The sequence below is a fragment of the Nomascus leucogenys genome, chromosome 13 (assembly GCF_006542625.1).
Source record: "Nomascus leucogenys isolate Asia chromosome 13, Asia_NLE_v1, whole genome shotgun sequence".
NCBI lineage: Eukaryota > Metazoa > Chordata > Mammalia > Primates > Hylobatidae > Nomascus > Nomascus leucogenys.
In genome coordinates, this window is record NC_044393.1 from 35,198,597 (window position 1) to 35,218,669 (window position 20,073).

Sequence of the window (20,073 nt, forward strand, 5' to 3'; positions counted from 1 at the left end):
GGCTGGTCTCGAACTCTTGACCTCTAGTGATCCACCCGCCTCGGCCTCCCAAAGTGCTGGGATGACAGGCGTGAGACACCGCACCCAGCCTATAGTGAAATTCTTAAGAATTTTCTCTTTTGGGCTTGACATGGTGGTTCACGCCTGTCATCCCAGCACTTTGGGAGGCTGAGGCAGGAGTACTGCACAAGCTAAAGAGTTCACGATCAGCCTGGGCAACATGGTGAGACCCATCTCTAAAAAAAAAAAAAAAAATTTAATTGGGCCAGGTGTGGTGGCTCACGCCTGTAATCACATCACTTTGGGAGGCTGAGGTGGGCAGATCATTAGAGGCCAGGAGTTTGAGACTAGCCTGGCCAACATGGTGAAACCCCATCTCTACTAAAAATACAAAAATTAGCCAGGCATGGTGGCACATGCCTGTAATCCCAGCTACCTGGGAGGCTGAGGCAGGAGAATTGCTTGAACCCAGGAGGCAGAGGTTGCAATGAGCTGAGATCATGCCACTGAATTCCAGCCTGGGTGACAAAGTGAGACTCTATCTCAAAAATAAAAAATAATTTTAAAAAACTAAAAATTAAGGCTGGGCTTTGTGGCTCACACCTGTAATCCCATCACTTTGGGAGACCAAGGTGGATGGATCACTTGAGGTCAGGAGTTTGAGATCAGCCTGATCAACATGGTGAAACCCCATCTCTATTAAAAATACAAAATTAGCCAGGCATGGTGGCACACGCCTGTAATCCTAGCTACTTAGGAGGCTGAGGCAAGAGAATCACTTGAACCTGGGAGGCAGAGGTTGCAGTGAGCCAGGATCACGCCACTGCACTCCAGTCTGGGTGACAGAGCAAAACTCTGTTTCAAAAAAACAACAACAAAAAAAAAATTAGCTGGGCATAGTCGTGCTTGTTTGTGGCCCCAGCTACTTGGGAGGCTGAAGCAGGAGGATCATTTGAGTCCAGGATGTTGAGGCGGCTGTGAACCATGTTCATGCCATTGCATTCTAGCCTGAGCCTATGAAGAAGAAGAAAGAAGAAGGAAGAAGGAAGAAGGAAGAAGGAGGAGGAGGAGGAGAGAAGGAGAAGGGGGAGGAGGGGAAGTCTGATGGGACAATGGGGTGTGTACATGAGCAGAGGAGATAGGAACATATGCCGCCCTATTTGCATATCCCATATATGATGCCCCATGAGCACATAATTCCAGTGGGCCCACGATGCATGGGAGTTTAGCAAGACTCAAAGCCATACAAGGCAGGGGTGTAATATCTGTGGTTAAATATGTAGGAATGCTTCCAGCCCAGAGGGGCTACACTTCCCATTTAATCTAGAACTTGCTTCAAACACTAAAAGAAGGCAGTGGTGTTCTAAGAAGCATGACAATTTAGGGACTCTATCCTATTTTTTTTCATTCAAGTTACTTCCCTGGATTAGCCAACCACGTAGGCTGACAATAATGACCCAGAAGAAAAGGAAAAGATAGAGCAACCCATAATTCCTTTTTTTTTCCCCAGTTCTTTTTCACTCATCAGTAAGCCAAAGGCAGGAAACATTGGTAGAATATGCACATATCAAGACATGAAGTAAAACCGTTGAATTAGCTTTGTGCAGCATTTCTACAGTCCTGATAAGCCTGAAATCCTGCACATGTACAAGCTACAAAATACAAATTGCGTTATTTCAGTGATTCCACATAGAAGTCAAGTACTCTTATACTTGCACTGAAACCTGGTATTGCTTAATATACAGATGAACAGTGGGATGCATGCAAATAATTTAAAATTTTGAGTTTTCTCAGAATGACATTAAATAGCAGAAAGAGAAAGGCTTTATATTTTAGTATCTTTAACTGTTTGTTTTTCTTGCTTTTGGGACAAGGGACCCCACATTTTCATTTTCCACTGGGCCCTGCAAATTATGTAGGCTGCTCTGCGGCTTTTAATATTAACCCTCGGGGGTGGGTGAGTGAAGACTGGGGAAAAGGCAGTAGAATCCTAATAGTCATTGGAGGCTAGAAGGACAGAAATGTTATAGAATCCTTGCATTTGGTTCAGAGATACACCTTGGATTCTATGTCCAAGCAGATGAGCCAGCCAAGGGGTACTCAGGCCTGTCCCACCCTCCTCTTGGGCCTTGTCTCCCCCTTGGTCTGAGTGAGCATCAGCATCCCCGCTCCCACCTCCCCATGCCCTTCATCCCCACCAGCCTAGCTCCCTCAGTTCCCGCCCCAGCCTATGCAGGAGGACGAGCAGCTGCCTTTCTAGAAAAGGCAACATTAGGCCTGGTTCCCTAACAGCAGAGCCTGAGATGGGGCAGGCGGGGATGGAGGGTGCTCTCGGGAGAGGAGGCAAGAAGCAGGACAGGGCAGGGGAAGGGGATGAGCAAAGACCCCACTGGAGTCCAGCTTCTGGCTCATCTCACAGGAAGCTCTGGGATGCGAATAACATCAACAAGTTGTTCCCATTTTTGACAAAGGCCAGGCTGTCATATCTCCTTGTTCATCCATCCGTGGCTGTAGGCTAACCCGGGGATGGTGATGGGATTACCTCAGGGTTCAGCAGCCCCTGCTCGGCCAAGGGCAATTCTCATCCATAGAAGGGGTCCGCTATGTGCCTTAGCCCTGGGGGATGGGTGCACTTGCCCTGAGAGGGAATCTGGGCAGATCACCGGCAGTATCCACCAGAGTCTAACCCTGAACAACAAGGAAACCACAGCCCAGAAGTGACCTTCACAAGAAGGCACTTGGGGATTTAAGGTCAGCCCAAGTCAAAGCCACATATCCCAACTTCCAGACCCAGACTCTTGATCTCTTGTCACAGACCTGCCCAGGAGACAGAAGGGCTCTGCATTTTTTCATTTTCTCCATCTGACACGTGGGAGTGACAACACTGTCTCACCAGGCTGTTGTGAGAAATAGAGAGGTTGGGGCAAGAGTGCCCCGGGCAGGACCTAGCACAGAGCAGTGCGCAACACACATGCCACAAGGATAATAGTTTTAAGATATCACCGTTGTTTTCTTTCTCACACTCTCTGATATGAGACCTGCTCCCTCTTGCCTGAATGTGCATTTGTCTCAGGAAGCATTGGAATTGATCTAAGTGGCGTGCAAAGAAAAAAGCAAAATACTCTGCGCTCAGCATCTGACTTCCAAACTTGGATTTTTGAATTCCATAGAAATAATTGTGGAAAGCAGGGTTTGTTGTGAGAGAGAAGAAATCTGCCAATTCCTAGATCACTCCTTCAGACACCAAGGGCTAAACCCAGACACCAGACAGCAAAAACACATCAGCCCCTGAGGACAGGGGTCTCTGTTTCATTTGCTGATGAATCGCCAGAGCCAAGAACTGGCTCTGACCCCAGTGGGTGCTCATTTTTATCTGGCAGAAGGAGAAAAGTGGAGTTATCGACAGCGCGGACAGTCAGGTACAAGGGAATTTGATAGTCCTATCTGGAGGGAATTTCTCTCCAGAGATGAAGGTGTTGTAGAAAGCCTTTCTCCTCTGGCAACAGAGAACAACAAGAGCAGGGCAAAGGGCTGCTGGGGGTCCTCACTCATCAGGGGAGAGGGCTTGGGGCACCCCCAGCAGAAACGTTACTCACCAGTCCTCTGGGCCGGGCTGTCCTGTGGCTGCACAGCTGCCCATGCTGCTTCTCACATGGATGGGAGTCCTGCACTGGGATGGCCCTGGTGGGGAGAGGGATTCGCTGCTGCAGTCCTGCAGTATGGATGTCAGAGAATGCAACTGAGATCCTCTCTCTGCCCTCATGCCCCCAGGACTGGGGAGGCCCTGCAGGAACCAGTTGGGTCAGAGACCAAGGTGAGGGACAAAGAGAAAAGCTTAAAAGCTTGAGATGAACTGTTGCACGTGCATTTTAGAGGTAGTTCCTTTGCCCCTTCCCTCACCAAGGTTGCATGAGGACAGGCACCCCAGTAGTCCTGACCCCTGAGGAAGTACATGGGCATGATCAGAGGCTAGGTCTGTCCTTGACACCCATGGGAGACTTGCCCTGGGGCAAGCTCTTGATTCCGTTATATATAAAATCCTTTGGCAATCCTGGTAAGGTCCATAGACCCCTTTTCATATTTATTTATTTATTTATTTATTTATTTATTTATTTATTTATATTTTTGAGACAGAGTCTCACTCTGTCACCCAGGCTGGAGTGCAATGGTGCAATCTCAGCTCACTGCAGCCTCCACCTCCTGGGTCAAGCAATTCTCCTGTCTCAGCCTCCTGAGTCAAGCAATTCTCCTGCCTCAGCCTCCTGAGTAGCTGGGATTACAGACACATCCCACCACGCCCGGCTAATTTTTGCATTTTTAGTAGAGATGGGGTTTCACCATGTTGGCCAGACTCGTCTCGAACTCCCAACCCTAGGTGATCCACCTGCCTTGGCCTCCCAAAATTCTGGGATTACAGGCTTGAGCCACCACGCCCAGCCACAGACCCCTTTTCAGAACATAGACTTTAAATCCATAAAATAAAACACTAGGATTACAAAAGAGACCAATGATCCTGAAATAGGCATCAAAATCACTTTAAATATCTCTCATATAATGACAATATAGGCTTCCTAATTAAATAACAAGATTTCATGGCAGGTCTCTAGCTATCATAATTTTGAAGTTGTGATAACATGTAAGATATTTTGAGACATCCCCAGTGGTTTAATTGGGGAATAAAATATCTGTGACTTTTGCTGAGACAAAAATCACATGTCTTTGCTTACATTCATGATTGAGGGAAATGTTAAATCTCAGTTAAAGCTAGGAAAAGTGAAGGTTTTCCCCATCACTATTCACAAACTCACAGAATCCCATCTACAACTCTGGGGGTTCCAGGGACTCCAGGTTAAGAACTCCACACTCTGAGACCTTATGACTGCCTTCCAGAGGGTCCCTCTGACACTTTGGTGATGGTTTTCAAAGCAGCCAAATCTGTGCCTCCCTGAAGCCAGGGAGGAAAAGCTGCTGAGGGAGGGGCGGGGGCTGAGTGGGAACATTCAACCGTGTGGGCTCAGGACTCCTGCAGCAGGATCCACAGTGCAGGCTCCCCGGGCCTAGCACAGACTAACTGATTCCAATGCCCAGTGCCACTCCTGGGAATATGCACTTTATTTTAAAAAATTTATTATTATTATTTTTCTTTTTGTGGAGATGGGGTCCCCCTATGTTGCTCAGGCTGGTCTTGAGCTCTTGGGCTCAAGCAATCCTCCTGCCTCTGCCTCCCTAAGTGCTGAGATTACAGGTGTGACCCACCACATGCCAGAATCTGCATTTTAAACAGAAGCCCAAGCAATAACTTAAACAAACATCCTAGAATTCCCCTGGTGCTTTGTCCCAATCAGGGACTCAAGATGGTGGGAGAGGGCCTGGGATGCTCCTTACACCTCCTCTGGCTAGAGTGCCAGTGGCATCATTGCCGGGAGATAAGCCTGCAGCTCCTGGCCCCTCCAGGGTCCCTCATGTATAAGTGATGCCTGAAACGTGAGGCCACGCTGCCTCTTTGCAGGGAAACCTGAGAAGAGGAGTGTTTGGCCGGATTGATGGGCTGGGAACTCGCCGCCTTCCTTCACCCGTCTCTCTCCCCCAAACTTCACCCACCTCAAACCAAGAAGCCCTGGCTGCTGTCAGGTCTAGGAAGGGAGGCCAGCCACCATGAGGGCAGGAAAGCAGCCCAGGCTGAAGGTGTGCATACGGGAGCTCGCTGCGTGAGCCTGTGCGGGACCCCGGCAGTGCTGCTGACCATGAGCCACCAGGTAAAGGGCCTGAAAGAGGAAGGTGAGTCCACGTCCTGATCCTGCGGGGCCCGCCCACAGGGTTCCTGGGCAGCAGCAGGGCATGGGGGAAGCACATGTGGTCTTAAGAGACATAGGGAGGAGCTGGGTTTGAGTCCAGGGCCTGTCCCCTGTGCGCTGAGCGACCTCGGCTGGTTATTCAACCTCTCCGGTCCTCATGCATGAGATAGGGGTAGTCATCACCTCCTTGTAGGGCTACTGGAAGGATTCAAGACAACCTGTGCACAGCGCCTGTGTTCAGGCCAGCACTGGAGACTGTCCCGGCCGCTGCATGTTCCTCAGAGCCTGCCGGGACCTCTCAGCCTCCTATTGTCTTGGTTAGGGTTGCCTGTTCTGAGCAAGCCCCTCGGGAGATTTCTATCTGTCTCTGTCTCTGTCCAGGGCAGGGGGTGGGGGATGTTCTGACCATGAGGTCATGTCATTTCTCTGACAGTATCAGAGAAATGTCACAGGCAAAGCACTCTATGATTTGCTGAGTAAAATCACTGGAGCTGGGTCCCAGTTTGAGGCAGCCACAAACCAGCTGAGGGGTCCCACAGTGACCGGGGACCTGCAGGGAGGGGGACTCACCAGAGGTCAGCCATTTGTCAGCAATCCTGTCTCTTACAGCACGAGGCGGAGTGAAAGGACGGGTGAGGAGCGGCTCTCCACACACAGGTGAGGTGGGGTGGTGGGTCTCTGGGGAGCCTGCAGTGCCTGGGTACCCTCTGCGTAGCCCAACAGTCCAGCCACCCATCCAACATTCTCCTTCATCTCCTTCCCTCTCATTCAACACCCTGCATGGAGCCTTCCTGGGAGGCAAGGTGTTTAACGTGGGAGGGGGGAGAGTACCACTCAGACAAGGTGCTGCTCGGCCCTCGGTGTCAGGGGAGACTCCCAGGGTTAGTTACACTCTGAGCTGAGCCTTGGGAAGCAGTGAACATTCACCAGACAGAGGGCAGGGGAGCTTGGTGCAGGCTTCTGGTGGGTGGTGTGGCCAGACCCACATCCAGGCCCCTGTACTCCAGGGGGAACACTCTTAACCTCCAAAACGTAGTAGGCATAATGGGTGCTCCATCACCTTCCCATTGGGAATGTGATTACAGCTCTCCCGTGAGCCAGTGAGGGAGCCAACTTGCTCCAGGAGAAGTGGGAGAGGCCAAGGAAGCCATAGGCAGGAGAGAAAACCATTGGTTGAGACTGAGGGTTCAGAGAAGAGGGGCAGAAGCCACACTCACAGGCTGGGCATCTTCATGTCACAAAATATTATGGATGTGATGCTGTTTTCTCCCCCTTCACATCCCAGGCAGGGCTGGGTCCTGCACCCCACACTAGTAGGCAAGAAACCAGAATCTTGAGGGTGGCTCACGCTTGTAATCCCAGCACTTTGGGAGGCCGAGGCGGGCGAATCACGAGGTCAGGAGATCGAGACCACAGTGAAACCCGTCTCTACTAAAATACAAAAATTAGCGGGCGTGGTGGCGGGCGCCTGTAGTCCAGCTACTCGGAGAGGCTGAGGCAGGAGATGGCGTGAACCCGGGAGGCGGAGCTGCAGTGAGCCGAGATTGCGCCACTGCACTCCAGCCTGGCGGCGAGCGAGATCCGTTCAGAAAAAAAAAAAAAAAAAAAAAAAAAAAAAAAACCAGAATCTTGGGGAGCGATGGGGTTCTGGGGGTTTGGAAGAGATCTCTTTCCTCCCCCATTCTGGGAGGGAGGGCCGTGTCCTGGCCCCACTCTGGCACGCCATCAGTTGGGGGCTGGCCCCAGGAGCCACTTCATCTGCCCTTTCCACTCCTGTGACCCTCTGCTGCCTGGTTGTCGGGAGCCTGAGCCTCAGTGAGGCAGCTGTGTTACAAGGGGAGAGACCCAGGAGCAGGAGGCACAGAGGCGATGGGCAGAGGCTGGCAGGGGATGCAGCTATGGCATCTCAACAGCCCTTCCTGGCCCCCATCCCGGAACTTGCCTCAGCCACTGTCCTACCCCACCTGCCTGCCTCATCCACTCTTTATCTCAATCCAAAGATGTAGGAGCAAATGTGAGAAAGTTCTATGCCCCAGGGTGGCCAGACGAGAAACCTTCCTCCCAGGTGTCGGGCCACGGTGCTCCTGTGGTGACCACTGCCTGTAGGATGCTCGGGCTGGTTTTCCACACTCCACTCCTCTCTTTGCCATCCAGATGCCGTCCCTGCCGCAGCCAGCCTGGCCTCCCTCTACCTCCGCTGCAGGGCTGTGCTGTGAGGGACTCCCCTGTGAGCAGTAGTCCTTGAGTAGGACTGAAATGGAAGACCATTTTGCCTACAACACAAACCCTTTCCTACTGAAATATTCCACGTCGCCTCTGCCGTTTTCCCTTTCCCATAGAACACAGGAAATTGGTCAGAATTTTCACTTCACAGATCTAAGTGGTGAAGGGGTGCAGTAAAGTTAAACATTGGGAATATATTAAATTAACTGAAACCCAGCCCCATGAAGGTTTCCATTTTAAATCTTCTCTGGAATCACCTGCGACGGGAACTGATATCCTCATCCTTCTCTTTATACTCTACCAGGAGGGAATAAAAGGTTAAGAATACAATGTTCTTTTCTCAGAATAGCTACAGTTTGTTACTGTGTTCGTTGAAAAGAACGATGAGGCCGGGCGCAGTGGCTCACGCTTGTAATCCCAGCACTTTGGGAGGCCGAGGCAGGCGGATCACGAGGTCAGGAGATCGAGACCACGGTGAAACCCTGTCTCTACTAAAAAAAATACAAAAAAAAAAAATTAGCCAGGCGTGGTGGTGGGCACCTGTAGTCCCAGTTACTCAGAGAGGCTGAGGCAGGAGAATGGCGTGAACCTGGGAGGCGGAGCTTGCAGTGAGCCGAGATCGTGCCACTGCACTCCAGCCTGGACGACTGAGCTAGACTCCGTCTCAAAAAAAAAAAAGAAAAGAAAAGAAGGATGAGAACTCTCCCTCCTCCTGTATCATTTGGTAAACGCACTGAACTGTTGAGATCACGGGACTGCAGGGCTGCCGCAGCCTCTCCTCGGCCTGTGTTTTGCACTGTGAATTCTCTGACCGAGTCAGGTGCTACATAGGAGGAGGCCTGTTACGTTTAGGAGAGCGTGTGCTAGGCTTGGAGGCCTTCCTAGCAAGACAGCTGCCTTTCCAGCTCCTAAATTATGCATTATGTGGAGTCTGTTGAAAACTGATTATGAAAGAGAAAAAACCAGCTTATTTTCTGTGTAGAAGAGGTATGGGGAAGATTGAAGAGCAAATTCTGGCTTGTTTTCCACATTCCATGTGAATTTCGTTCAGTTGGAGAACTAAATTACAGCAGGAATTACAGTTCAGAAAAAAAAATTGTAACACCAAATTATATCTACAGTGCTGGGAAGTATGCTTGGTACAGTTCATTACCACAATGAAAACCATTGTATTAGCTGACTGAGGACACAGAGAGAGCTCAGAAGAGGATGCAAACAATGACGTTCCTATTCAGTCCTTTCAAGCAACATAGAGCTGATCTTTATGGGAGCCCAGGGAACCCTTCTCCGTGATCCTTTGCCTTGATCTTTACTTCTCTACCCTTTCTGAGCACTGGACTCAGTCCTAGAGCTCTCTTGGGGTCATGGCTGTGATAATATTTGTTTTGCTCCGTCCCTTTTCCAACAGGGGCTACTGCCTTCCAGAGCACTGCGGAGGAGCATTTGTAAGACAAATCATTCCTCACTGGCTAACACTGACTAGCTTCCTACCTTGGATAAATTATGCAAAAATAGTGTTTCTTTACGTTGTCTTATCAAAGACTATTTTTCCATAGGGAGTGAAAAGAAGAAAGAGGTTGGGGCCAGAGTGGGCTAAGGAAACCTACTCTATGATAAATACAGGACAGGTTCTCTTAGCTCACTCCCGCAAATAGCACACAAGACTTTTCTTTTTTCTTTTCTTTTCTTTTTTTTTTTTTTTTTTTGAGATGGAATCTTGCTCTATTGCCCAGGCTGGAGTGCACTGATGTGATCTCAGCTCACTGCAACCTCCGCCTCCCGAGTTCAAGTGATTCTCCTGCCTCAGCCTCCCAAGTAGCTGGGATTACAGGCGCACACAACCACGCCCAGCTAATTTTTGTATTTTTAGTAGAGATGGGGTTTCACCACCTTGGCCAGGCTGGTCTCAAACTCCTACCTCATGATCCACCCACCTCAGCCTCCCAAAGTGCTGGGATTACAGGTGTGAGCCTCCGCACCCGGCCACAAGACTTTTCAATGCACCTATGCCAGTTATCTCATCAGTCCTGGCAGTAACCTCAGCATTTAAAACCGAGTCTCAAAGACATGGAGATGGCCGGGCCCAGTGGCTCATGACTGTAATACCAGCACTTTGGGAGGCTGAGGTTGGCAGATCACTTGAGGTCAGGAGTTCAAGACTAGCCTGGTCAACATGGTGAAACTCTGTCTCTACTAAAAATACAAAAATTAGCCAGGCTTGGTGGTGCATGCCTGTAGTCCTAGCTACTCGGGAGGCAGAGGTGAGAGAATCGCTTGAACCTGGGAGGCGGAGGTTGCAGTGATCCTAGATGGCGCCATTGCACTCCAGCCTGGGTGGCAGAGAGGGACTCTCACAAAAAAAAAAAAAAAAAAAAAAAAAGACATGGAGATTATTAATGATGGCTTCAGACCCATGTTTGATGCCTCTTTTTGCCTTTAAAATAAATGAAGCAATCACAGCCAATATGCTCACAAGACCTTTCCTGTAGCAGCTGCGAGCAGTGTCACCCTCCCCACATCACCTTCTTCCACATTGCTAGTGTGACCCTTTGATGCAGACCTTGCCCCAGCAAACATGCTCCATTATCACACCCGTACCCTCCAGATTTCAACCCAGCTCCCTGTGGGCGTGTACCCCTCTCCTCCTGCCTCCCACACCAGAACACATCCAGGACGCAGCTTTGCGTTGGTCACCTATGCCCCAGACTCCCTGGCATTCCTGCTGGGGCCCCTCAATCCCCTGTTTCCTCTGCCTGGAATCCTCCTAACTTGCTACCACAATCACCCCCTCCATTTCTCTACCCACTTCTCTTGGCAAACTCCTATTCATACTTCAAGATTCAGAGTAGCCCCTAAGTATGTATTAAAGACTTCATGGTAATTATTTTTAATTGAGCTGTAAAATATTCCACATAGTATATAAATCACAGGTTAATTAAGCATTATTCTATTACGGAATATTTAGGTTATTTCTCATTTTTATAATAGAAATAATGTTGTGTTGAAGATTCTTGGGCTTGGGTTGACTCCTACAGGTGGAATTAATAGATAGAATTTTTAGCCTGGGCGTGGTGGCTTACGCCTGTAATCCCAGCATTTTGGGAGGCTGAGGCGGGCAGATCACTTAAGGTCAGGAGTTTGAGACCAGCCTGGCCAACATGGCAAAACCCCTTCTCTGCTAAAAATACAATAATTAGCCTGGTGTGGTGGTGCACACCTGTAATCCCAGCTACTCGGGAGGCTGAGGCACAAGAATCTCTTGAATCCGGGAGGTTGAGATTGCAGTGAGCCAAGATCGCACCACTGCCCTCCAGCCTGGGCGATAGAGCAAGACTCTGTCTCAAAACCAAAAAAAAGAAAAGAAAAGAAAAAAGAAAGTATTTTAAAGCTCTTGTTACATATTGCCAAACTGCATAAAGAGCTGCATTACAATTTATATTGCTACCAGTAATAAATACACATTTTAACAAGTCTCATTAGTACTGGACGGAAAATTTTAAAAACCTAATACTATAAACAAGACTTGAAATGTCATAATTGACTTATTTTAAATTTCCTTTGCTAACTAGTAAAACTGCATTTTCCCGTTTCCTAGTTGCATTTCCCCATTAGTAACTTACCTGTTCATAAGTTTTGCTTAACAGTCTTTGTGTCCTCCCCCATATTGATATGTAAGTTCTTTCCATTAGTCTCATGTTTGATTAACAATTTTTCTTATTAGAAAAAAAAAGATTCAGAGTAGGTGTTGGAGAGGAGAATTTTTTCCTCTACCTTCCGAGGTTCAGTGACTACAGGCTGTGTGAATCAAACTGACAAAAGACAGATCAAGAAGAGGGGGAAAAAAGATTGAATTACATATGTACAAATGAGAGTTCACAAAGAAGATGGCTCAAAGAGGTGGTTAGAATTTGGGGCTTATATACCATCTTAGAGGTATATATCATCTTAAAGGGCGATAGAGTGTGGAGAAGAGGCTTGACAAAGGAAAAGCGTTTTGGGGCTTCTGGATAAATTATGGAAGGTAACTAGGAAATGTGTGGTAAATAAGTGTTAATCAGTAAGGTTTGTTAAGCAGGTAAGAGTCTTCTTAGGTGCTAAGAGTTGTCTCTGGAGTAGTTACCTTCCAAGTATAGGAAAGGGAGACCCCTTCCAAAAGGAAATATACAGCCTGCTTTTAGTCCAAAAGGGGAGGGGAGCCACATATATCTAATTGCCTTCAGCTTGAAATAATCTGTATGCTGAAGTGGCATATTTTGGAATGGTATCTTCTAGTCTCCTCCATAAACATCAGTTCTTTGTGAAGCATTTTTAACCATCCCAACTATAATTTATCACTCCATTTCCCTTTCTGTATTTTTACAGTCTTTTCTCTTCAGTCCACCATTTATTTCTTCTTCTTTTTTTTTTTTTTTTTTTTTTTTTTTGACAGAGTCTCGCTCTGTCGCCCAGGCTAGAGTCAGTGGCACATCTTAGCTTACTGCAACCTCTGCCTCCCGGGTTCAAGCAACTCTCCTATCTCAGCCTCCCGAGTAGCTGGGACTACAGGCGAGCACTACCACACCTGGCTAATTTTTGTATTTTTAGTATTTTATACTTAGTATATTATATTTAGTAATATACTTAGTATTAGTGTTTTGTGTTTTTCTTTAAAAAAAAAAAAAATACAAGGCCAGGTGTGGTGGCACACACCTGTAATCCCAGCACTTCGGGAGGCCAAGGCAGGCGAATCACTTGAGGTCAGGAGTTTGAGACCAGCCTGGCCAACATGGTGAAACACTGTCTCTACTAAAAATACAAAAATTAGCCAGGCATGGTGGCACACACCTGTAATCCCAGCTACTCAGGAGGCTGAGGCAGGAGAACTGCTTGAACCTGGGAGGTAGAGGCTGCAGTGAGCCGAGATCTCACCACTGCACTCCAGCCTGGGTGACAGTGAGACTCTGTCTCAAAAATAAAATAAAATAAAAACAAAATACATTTATCTAAGTTATTGTCCAAAGCTGGCTCCCTAACACCCCACAACCTGTTGATAAGACAAAGCTGATTTATTGCTTATAGCAGGCAAAGCTTTGGCAATATCTTACAGAGGGGAAGGTAAGGCCAGAACTTATTAAGAATTGGAAATTTGACTGAAGGCAGGTCTTTCAAAGTGAGAGCTGGAATGAGACTGGGTAAGAATCACAACATAACAGTCCACAATAAACAGCACGGCCAGGATTTTGAGGTGAGGCATTCAAAGAGTCTTAGAGCCCAAACTGAAGAATTGACAGGTCTTTGGGAAAATCCTGTAATGAACAATCAACATTTGCCTGGGTAGGAGATGCCTAGAATAATAAAGACATGCTCATAAAGCAGAGGCATAGCACAAAGTCATCTTAATACAGACACTAAGGTATAGCTGGGCTCTCTGTGTCCAGACTCAGTATGAGGGAAGATGGTTTAAGTTCTCAATTTCTCCTTGCGGTCATTCTTCAGTCCAAGCTGAAGGAAAAGCCATCATATGTTAGTCTAGATATTCACCAGTATTTGAGGGGTCATCATTTCATGTCAATTGTCTGTTAACAGTTGTTTCACATCCAGTTTCTGGTGGCAGCTGTTTCAACCTGCATGTCAGATTTTTTTTTTTTTTTTTTTTGAGACAGAATCTCGCTCTGTCACCCAGGCTGAAGTGCATGGCATGATCTCGGCTCACTCACTGCAACCTCCACCTTCTGGGTTCAAGCAATTCTCATGCCTCAGTCTCCCAAGTAGCTGGGACTACAGGCGCTCACCACCATGTCCAGCTGATTTTTTTTTTTTTTTTTTGTATTTTTAGTAGAGATGGGGTTTCACCATGTTGGCTAGGCTGGTCTCGAACTCCTGACCTCAAGTGATCTGCCTGCCTTGGCTTCCCAAAGTGCTGGGATTACAGGCATGAGCCAATGCACCCAGCCAGGTTTTCCAGTTCTTTTTAATGGATAACCCTTGCTGGATGATTTGAATGATGGCAGCAGTGCAGCAGCATTTAAAACTCTGGAGATCCCACATCTGAATGCTGGCACACAGACAAATACTAAGAGACGGATTGTCATCAGAGTTTGTATAATCTACTTCTCAGCCAGGATCTAAGAGTGCCCCAACTAAACAAGAAAGTAGATCTCATCCCGAATCTGGAAACCATGTAACCAAATATGAGGTTACTCATCAAATTACTCAATTTCTGATTTCTTTGTTTACTTCCTAGATATTTTCAGTAATATCAAAGATTTCAGAGAGGTCTGCAGGAATGTAAGTACAGCATTCTTCCACTAAAACAGCACACATTCCCCGCCTTGGGAGATCGATATCCTATCTAAGGCAGCTCTGTTCTGGGCCACCACCCACCCAATCTCATAAACCTCTTGACAAATGAGTTTTATGGCCTTACTGGCATTGTCTAAATCATCTGCTATTCTCTCAACCACAGCATGCTACATTTACCCTACTATTCAGATCTCTTGTAACTACACAGGAGGCTGATATGGGAGGATCACTTGAGCTCAGGAGTTTGAGGCTACAATGAGTTATGATGGCTCCACTACACTTCACTCTGGGTGGTAGAGCAAGATTCTGTCTCAAAAATAAATAAATAAATGCATACATAAAGGCATGCATACATACATAAAGTATGAAAAGACGTGTCTTGAGGGGAGAAGAAAGAAATCTAGAATACCCCTAGGGTAGTTAGCATTTCAGTTCTCAAACCAGGGCCCAGTTTTTCTCCTTCTTCAATGAAACTGTCTACTGATCTCATTTTCCTAGAGAACAAATTAATAGATGATATCACAGACAATTCTGAGAGTAGGTATTAGTTTACAAAGGTAACAAGTTCCTGTCTAGTTTGTGAGTAATAGTCAGGAGGCTTCTGTTCCTTATCCAGTATCTGTCACTGGGGGCCATTCAGTCATCCGGTTTTGGCCAGAATACTCCTATGGGATTGTCAAATAATGCTGTAAACTGTTGGTACCATTCATCATGAATAGTTTGGTGTCAAGCAGTTAATTGTGTAGTTTTGAGATCACTAAGTAGATCTAAAGCAAACAAAAGAAGAAGAAGAAAGAAGAAGGAAGAAGAAAGGAGAAGAAGATGAGGAAGAAAAAGATGAGGAAGAAGAAGATGAAGAAGAAGGAAGAAGAAGAAGAAGAAGAAAGAAGAAGAAGAAGAAGAAGAAGAAGAAGAAGAAGAAGAAGAAGAAGAAGAAGAAGAAGAAGAAGAAGAAGAAGAGGAAAGGAAAGAGAAAGAAAGAAAGAAAGAAAGAAAGAAAGAAAGAAAGAAAGAAAGAAAGAAAGAAAAGAAAAGAGAGGAAAAAATAAAACTAATGTCTTACTTGTAAGATCTTTGAAAGTAGACAGTCTCCAAGAATATACCACTTGTTCCCCAATCCGCTTATAATTCTGCTAGTGAAAGTCTGATCACAAAGACTAGCTCTCACAAAAGGTCCCCAAGTAGTGTTTCATGGAGGCAGGGCCCTTCTAGGGCATGATGAAGGTTTTGGATTTCTCCCCACCTGACCTATTGTGGAGTTGCCATCTAAAAAGTCATCCAATGGTTGAGTCCAGTTACCCAGGAAACCAACTGATTTCTTAAAAGGAACTGGAACCAAATGAAACTGGGTGGCTCCTGAAGAAAAATATGCACTCTAGACAGTTCATGGGTTAATTGTAGCTGGGTACTAAACTCATACCAAGGAGTGATTAAGGATGTAAACAGAAATATTAAAAATAGAAGTCTTACAAGTTACATAACTAAAGTAGCCTTAAGTCAGGGAGAGGATAGGAGGTAGGTAAAAGAATAGGAAACAGAGGAATATCGATTATAGAGTAGCTATCTGCAGACTTGGGCATAAGCTGTAGATCTCGGGCATAAGCTGTCCACATCTGATGCTGTCTGCTTTGGGAGGTCTCCTAAGAATCTTTAGCTTGAGGTCACCAGTAGGAATGGTTTTCTAGTAATTTCAGGATGGTTTATGTCTCTTGAGTTGAAGGACATGATCAACTCTTTAAGAGTTTCACCAGCATGCTAGTCGTTACCTAATAGAGTCCTTCCAACTGGGGTTCTAAAATAGTTCTTTGTTGAAGACAAAAACTCTGGAGGGTTTAAGGAAGCATTGGGGGCAAAACAAATATTATCTGTAGGTGACACAGACTTAAACTGGTTGAGGGTAACTTATTACTGAAAACTTTCAAAAGTGAAACATTTCATAACAATGAAACTGACAGGAAAATTTGGATGCTTCCATAGCATGCAAAACAAACAATGAAGGCATTCTAAAAGCTTTGGTCAAAATGTCTATAATGATTAAGCACGTTTTAATAGATAATGTACACTATATCTAATTTATAAAGATGGATAACCATAATTTTTACAGGGAAAAAATCTTGAAGTATAACATATAATTATCTAAAAACATAATGTACGTGACATACCAAGAAAATATCAAACATATAAGAAAAATATATCAAGACTATATGAAGAATATCAAGTAAAAAGATTCGGTAAGTAAGTATGGAATAGGTCCTAAACATCTGTATTTTAATAAAAGTCCATAGATACGTCTGATGTGCATCTCCAATAGAAAAGCACTGGCCTGAAGGAGGCTAGATTCAAATTAAAGAGGAAACATTGTGTCCAAATGAACATTTTAAATGATAACTGAATTATGACTGATAATTCTACTGTTGCCTAACATCAGGCAGAGCCCCACCAGGACTCTAACAAAAGGAAACAGACCATAGACAATGGAGGAATTAACAAATCTCTGGATATAGAACATATAATTGCTGAAATGTTTGAGCATTTTATCTACACAAGTTAACCTAGAGAAGGCTAAACATCTCTTCCGATTTGACTAGCTTCCCCCGAAACCCTAACAACAATTTATCAAATAATCCTAATTGTTTCTGGCACCTGTATTTTAAATAAAGTGAAAGAACAAGTCTCTGTGGCCTTCTAGGGGCCCTCTGGGAAATCTCAAAGGTAGTCTTAGGTAAAAAGGTATTCTGAAAAGTATTTAACTTCATTTGAGAGTCAATCTTAGAAACAAACAAAATTGTCTGGAGAGTTGAACACAGGAATAACATTTGGCTACTCATTTGAAAGTGGCAATAAAACATTTAAAATATTTAAAAACAAGCTTAGAAGGTAAGGTGATCACCCACTAAGAACCTTAACTCTTTCATAAGTGAAGAACCTTTATTATCTTAAATAAAATTTCTTTTCTGCAAACCTGCTATTTTCTATTTCCATTCAGGTTTTGTCCTTCACAGTTCTCTTTACTATTCTGGAACAACTAGGCATTTTACTTTAGGACAAAACTATTCTTTTTTTCTTAACAAAAACACGTTTTATTACTTTGCATGCAAAGTTGTACCTCTCTATCAAGATTGATCATAATAGAGTATCATTTAATTATAGCTTTTAACCAAAGGATCTTCTGTTTCACAGAACAAACTGGGAGGATGGATAATTGTCAACTGTCACACATCAGCATTTTAGACTAGCAGAGCTCCTGAATGTACACAACACAACTTTCGACAAACACACACATCTTGTATACAACTTCTCAAAAGGGCAGATATGAACATGTGTGTTAACAGGCCCAAACATATAACTTCTCTGTGGCATATTTTAAAAAAAGAAGCAAAAGTAAATAAACTTAAAATCATGTTTAGTAATCAATGTTTCAGAATCCTTTCTTACTTAGAAATTAGTGGCCAGGTGTGGTGGCTCATGCCTGTAATCCCAGCACTTTGGGAGGCCAAGGCAGGTGGATCACCTGAGGTCGGGGGTTCAAGACGAGGCTGACCAACATGGAGAAACCCCGTCTCTACTAAAAATAGAAAATTAGCTGAGTGTGGTGGAGCATGCCTGTAATCCCAGCTACTCGGGAGGCTGAGGCAGGAGAATTGCTTGAACCCAGGAGGTGGAGATTGCAGTGAGCCAAGATAGCACCATTGCACTTCAGCCTGGGAAACAAGAGCGAAACTCCATCTGAAAAAAAAAAAAAAGAAAGAAAGACATTAGTTAGGCATCTAATCAATATCCATAAACTCAATACCAGTTCAAGGCTTTATAATACCTAAAAATCTTGGAAATTAATTTCCAAGCTGGCATACTACAAAATATAATTACTGTTCACAAAAATGTTCAGAGTAATGAATCATTTTAGTTAAGCACAAATTTAGGTATTTCATAACCTTCAGCATCAAATAGAAGTAATGCTAATATATTTGATCAAGGAACCTATATAAGTCTGGAAACAACATACTCAAGTAGAATAAAAATGTAAGCTAGTCTTTCACTTAATGTTGAAAAACCAAAGAAGGCATAGCTGTTTTTATGAAATTAAACACAATAAATTAGTTCATTTGCCAAATTTTTACCTAATTTCTGGAATTTTTAAAAGTTATTTGTGTTTTTTGGTTTTTTGGTTTTGTGTTTGTTTAGAAACAGGGTCTTACTCTGTTACCTGGGCTGGAGTGCACTGGTGCCATCACAGATCACTTGGGTAATCCCGCTATCTCAGCCTCCTAAGTAGCTAGTACTGTTGGCACTTACCACTATCCTGGCTAAATTTTTAGTTTTTTTGTACAGCCAGGATCTCGCTATGTTGCCCAGGATGGTCCTGAATTCCTAGGTTCAAATTATTCTCCCTCCTCGGCCTCCCAAAGTGCTGGGATTATAGGCATGAGCCATGGTGCCCGGCCTAAGCACTTAATATCTTAATTCAGCCAATTAAATGAGCTCTTTTATTTTGTTGTCATTGTTGTCGATGATTTTTTGACTTTTTAAAAAAATATTTTTCCAGCCGGGCATGGTTGCTCACGTCTGTAATCCCAGCACTTTGGGAGGCCAAGACAGGTGGATCACTTGAGGTCAGGAGTTTGAGACCAGCCTGGCCAACACAGTGAAACCCTGTCTGTACTGAAAATACAAAAATTAGCCAGGCATGGTGGCGCACTCCTGTAATCCCAGCTACTCGAGAGGCTGAGGCAGAAGAATCCCTTTAATTCGGGGGGCAGATGTTGCAGTGAGCTGAGAGCATGCCACTGCACTCCAGCCAAATAGGAAAAATATTTTTCCTATCCTTCTGCAGTTTGCAACTCCTTTATCTTCAGAAAAACTTCTCTTTGAGAGTTTCCTCAGAGCATCTCATTCAGCAATCATTTCATTTTTAAAAAATAGACTTCATTTTTTAGAGCAGTTTTAGGATTAGAGAAAAATTTTGCAGAAATTACATAGAGTTTTGGCCACGTGCGGTGGCTCACACCTGTAATTCCAGCACTTTGGGAGGACGAGGTGGGCGGGTCACCTGAGGTCAGGAGTTGGAGACCAGCCTGGCCAACATGGTAAAACCCCATCTCTACTAAAAATACAAAAATTAGTTGGGCATGGTGGTGCGCACCTATAATCCCAGCTACTCAGGTGGCTGAGGCAAGAGAATCACTTGAACCCTGGAGGCAGAGGATGCAGTGAGCCAAGATCACACCACTGCACTCCAGCCTGGGCAACAGAGCCAGACTCTGTCTCAAAAAAAAAAAAAAATTAGCTCCATGCAGTGGCGCATGCCTATAGTTCCAGCTACTCGGGAGGCTGAGGCAGGAGGATCACCTGAGTGTGGGAGGCAGAGGCTGTAGTGTGCTGAGATTGTGCCACTGCACTCCAGCCTGGGTGACAGAACAAGACCCTGTCTCAAAAAAATAAAAATTAAAATTAAAAAAATTACATAGAGTTTCCAAGTACGACCTTCTTTCCTCCCCTCACCCAATGTTTCTCCTAGCATGTCCCATTGGGTGTGCTGCATTTGTTACAATTGATGGGCCAATACGGATACATTATTAACTAAAGTGCATATTTTACACTAGAGTTCACTCTTTATACATTCCATAGGTTTTGACAGATGCATAATATATCATGTATCCATCATCACAGTATGACACGGAATAATATGCCCCCAAAATGTCCTGTGGCCCACCTATTCAACCCTCTCTCCCTCCTACTGAACCCTCAGCAACCACTGATCATTTTTTCCGCTGTC

General features: G+C 45.1%; 1 protein-coding gene across 1 annotated transcript in view; it reads left to right on the plus strand.

The window, feature by feature from the left end:
- The first annotated feature begins 5,735 nt into the window (after positions 1-5,735).
- Positions 5,736-20,073, plus strand: part of TMC2 (transmembrane channel like 2) — a 106,161-nt gene continuing 91,823 nt past the window's right edge. The window contains exons 1-2 of the mRNA XM_003273425.3: positions 5,736-5,778; positions 6,405-6,452. Of these exons, the coding sequence (XP_003273473.2) occupies positions 5,745-5,778; positions 6,405-6,452 (82 nt within the window). The 5' untranslated portion in view covers positions 5,736-5,744. The remainder of the gene's footprint in view (positions 5,779-6,404; positions 6,453-20,073) is intronic.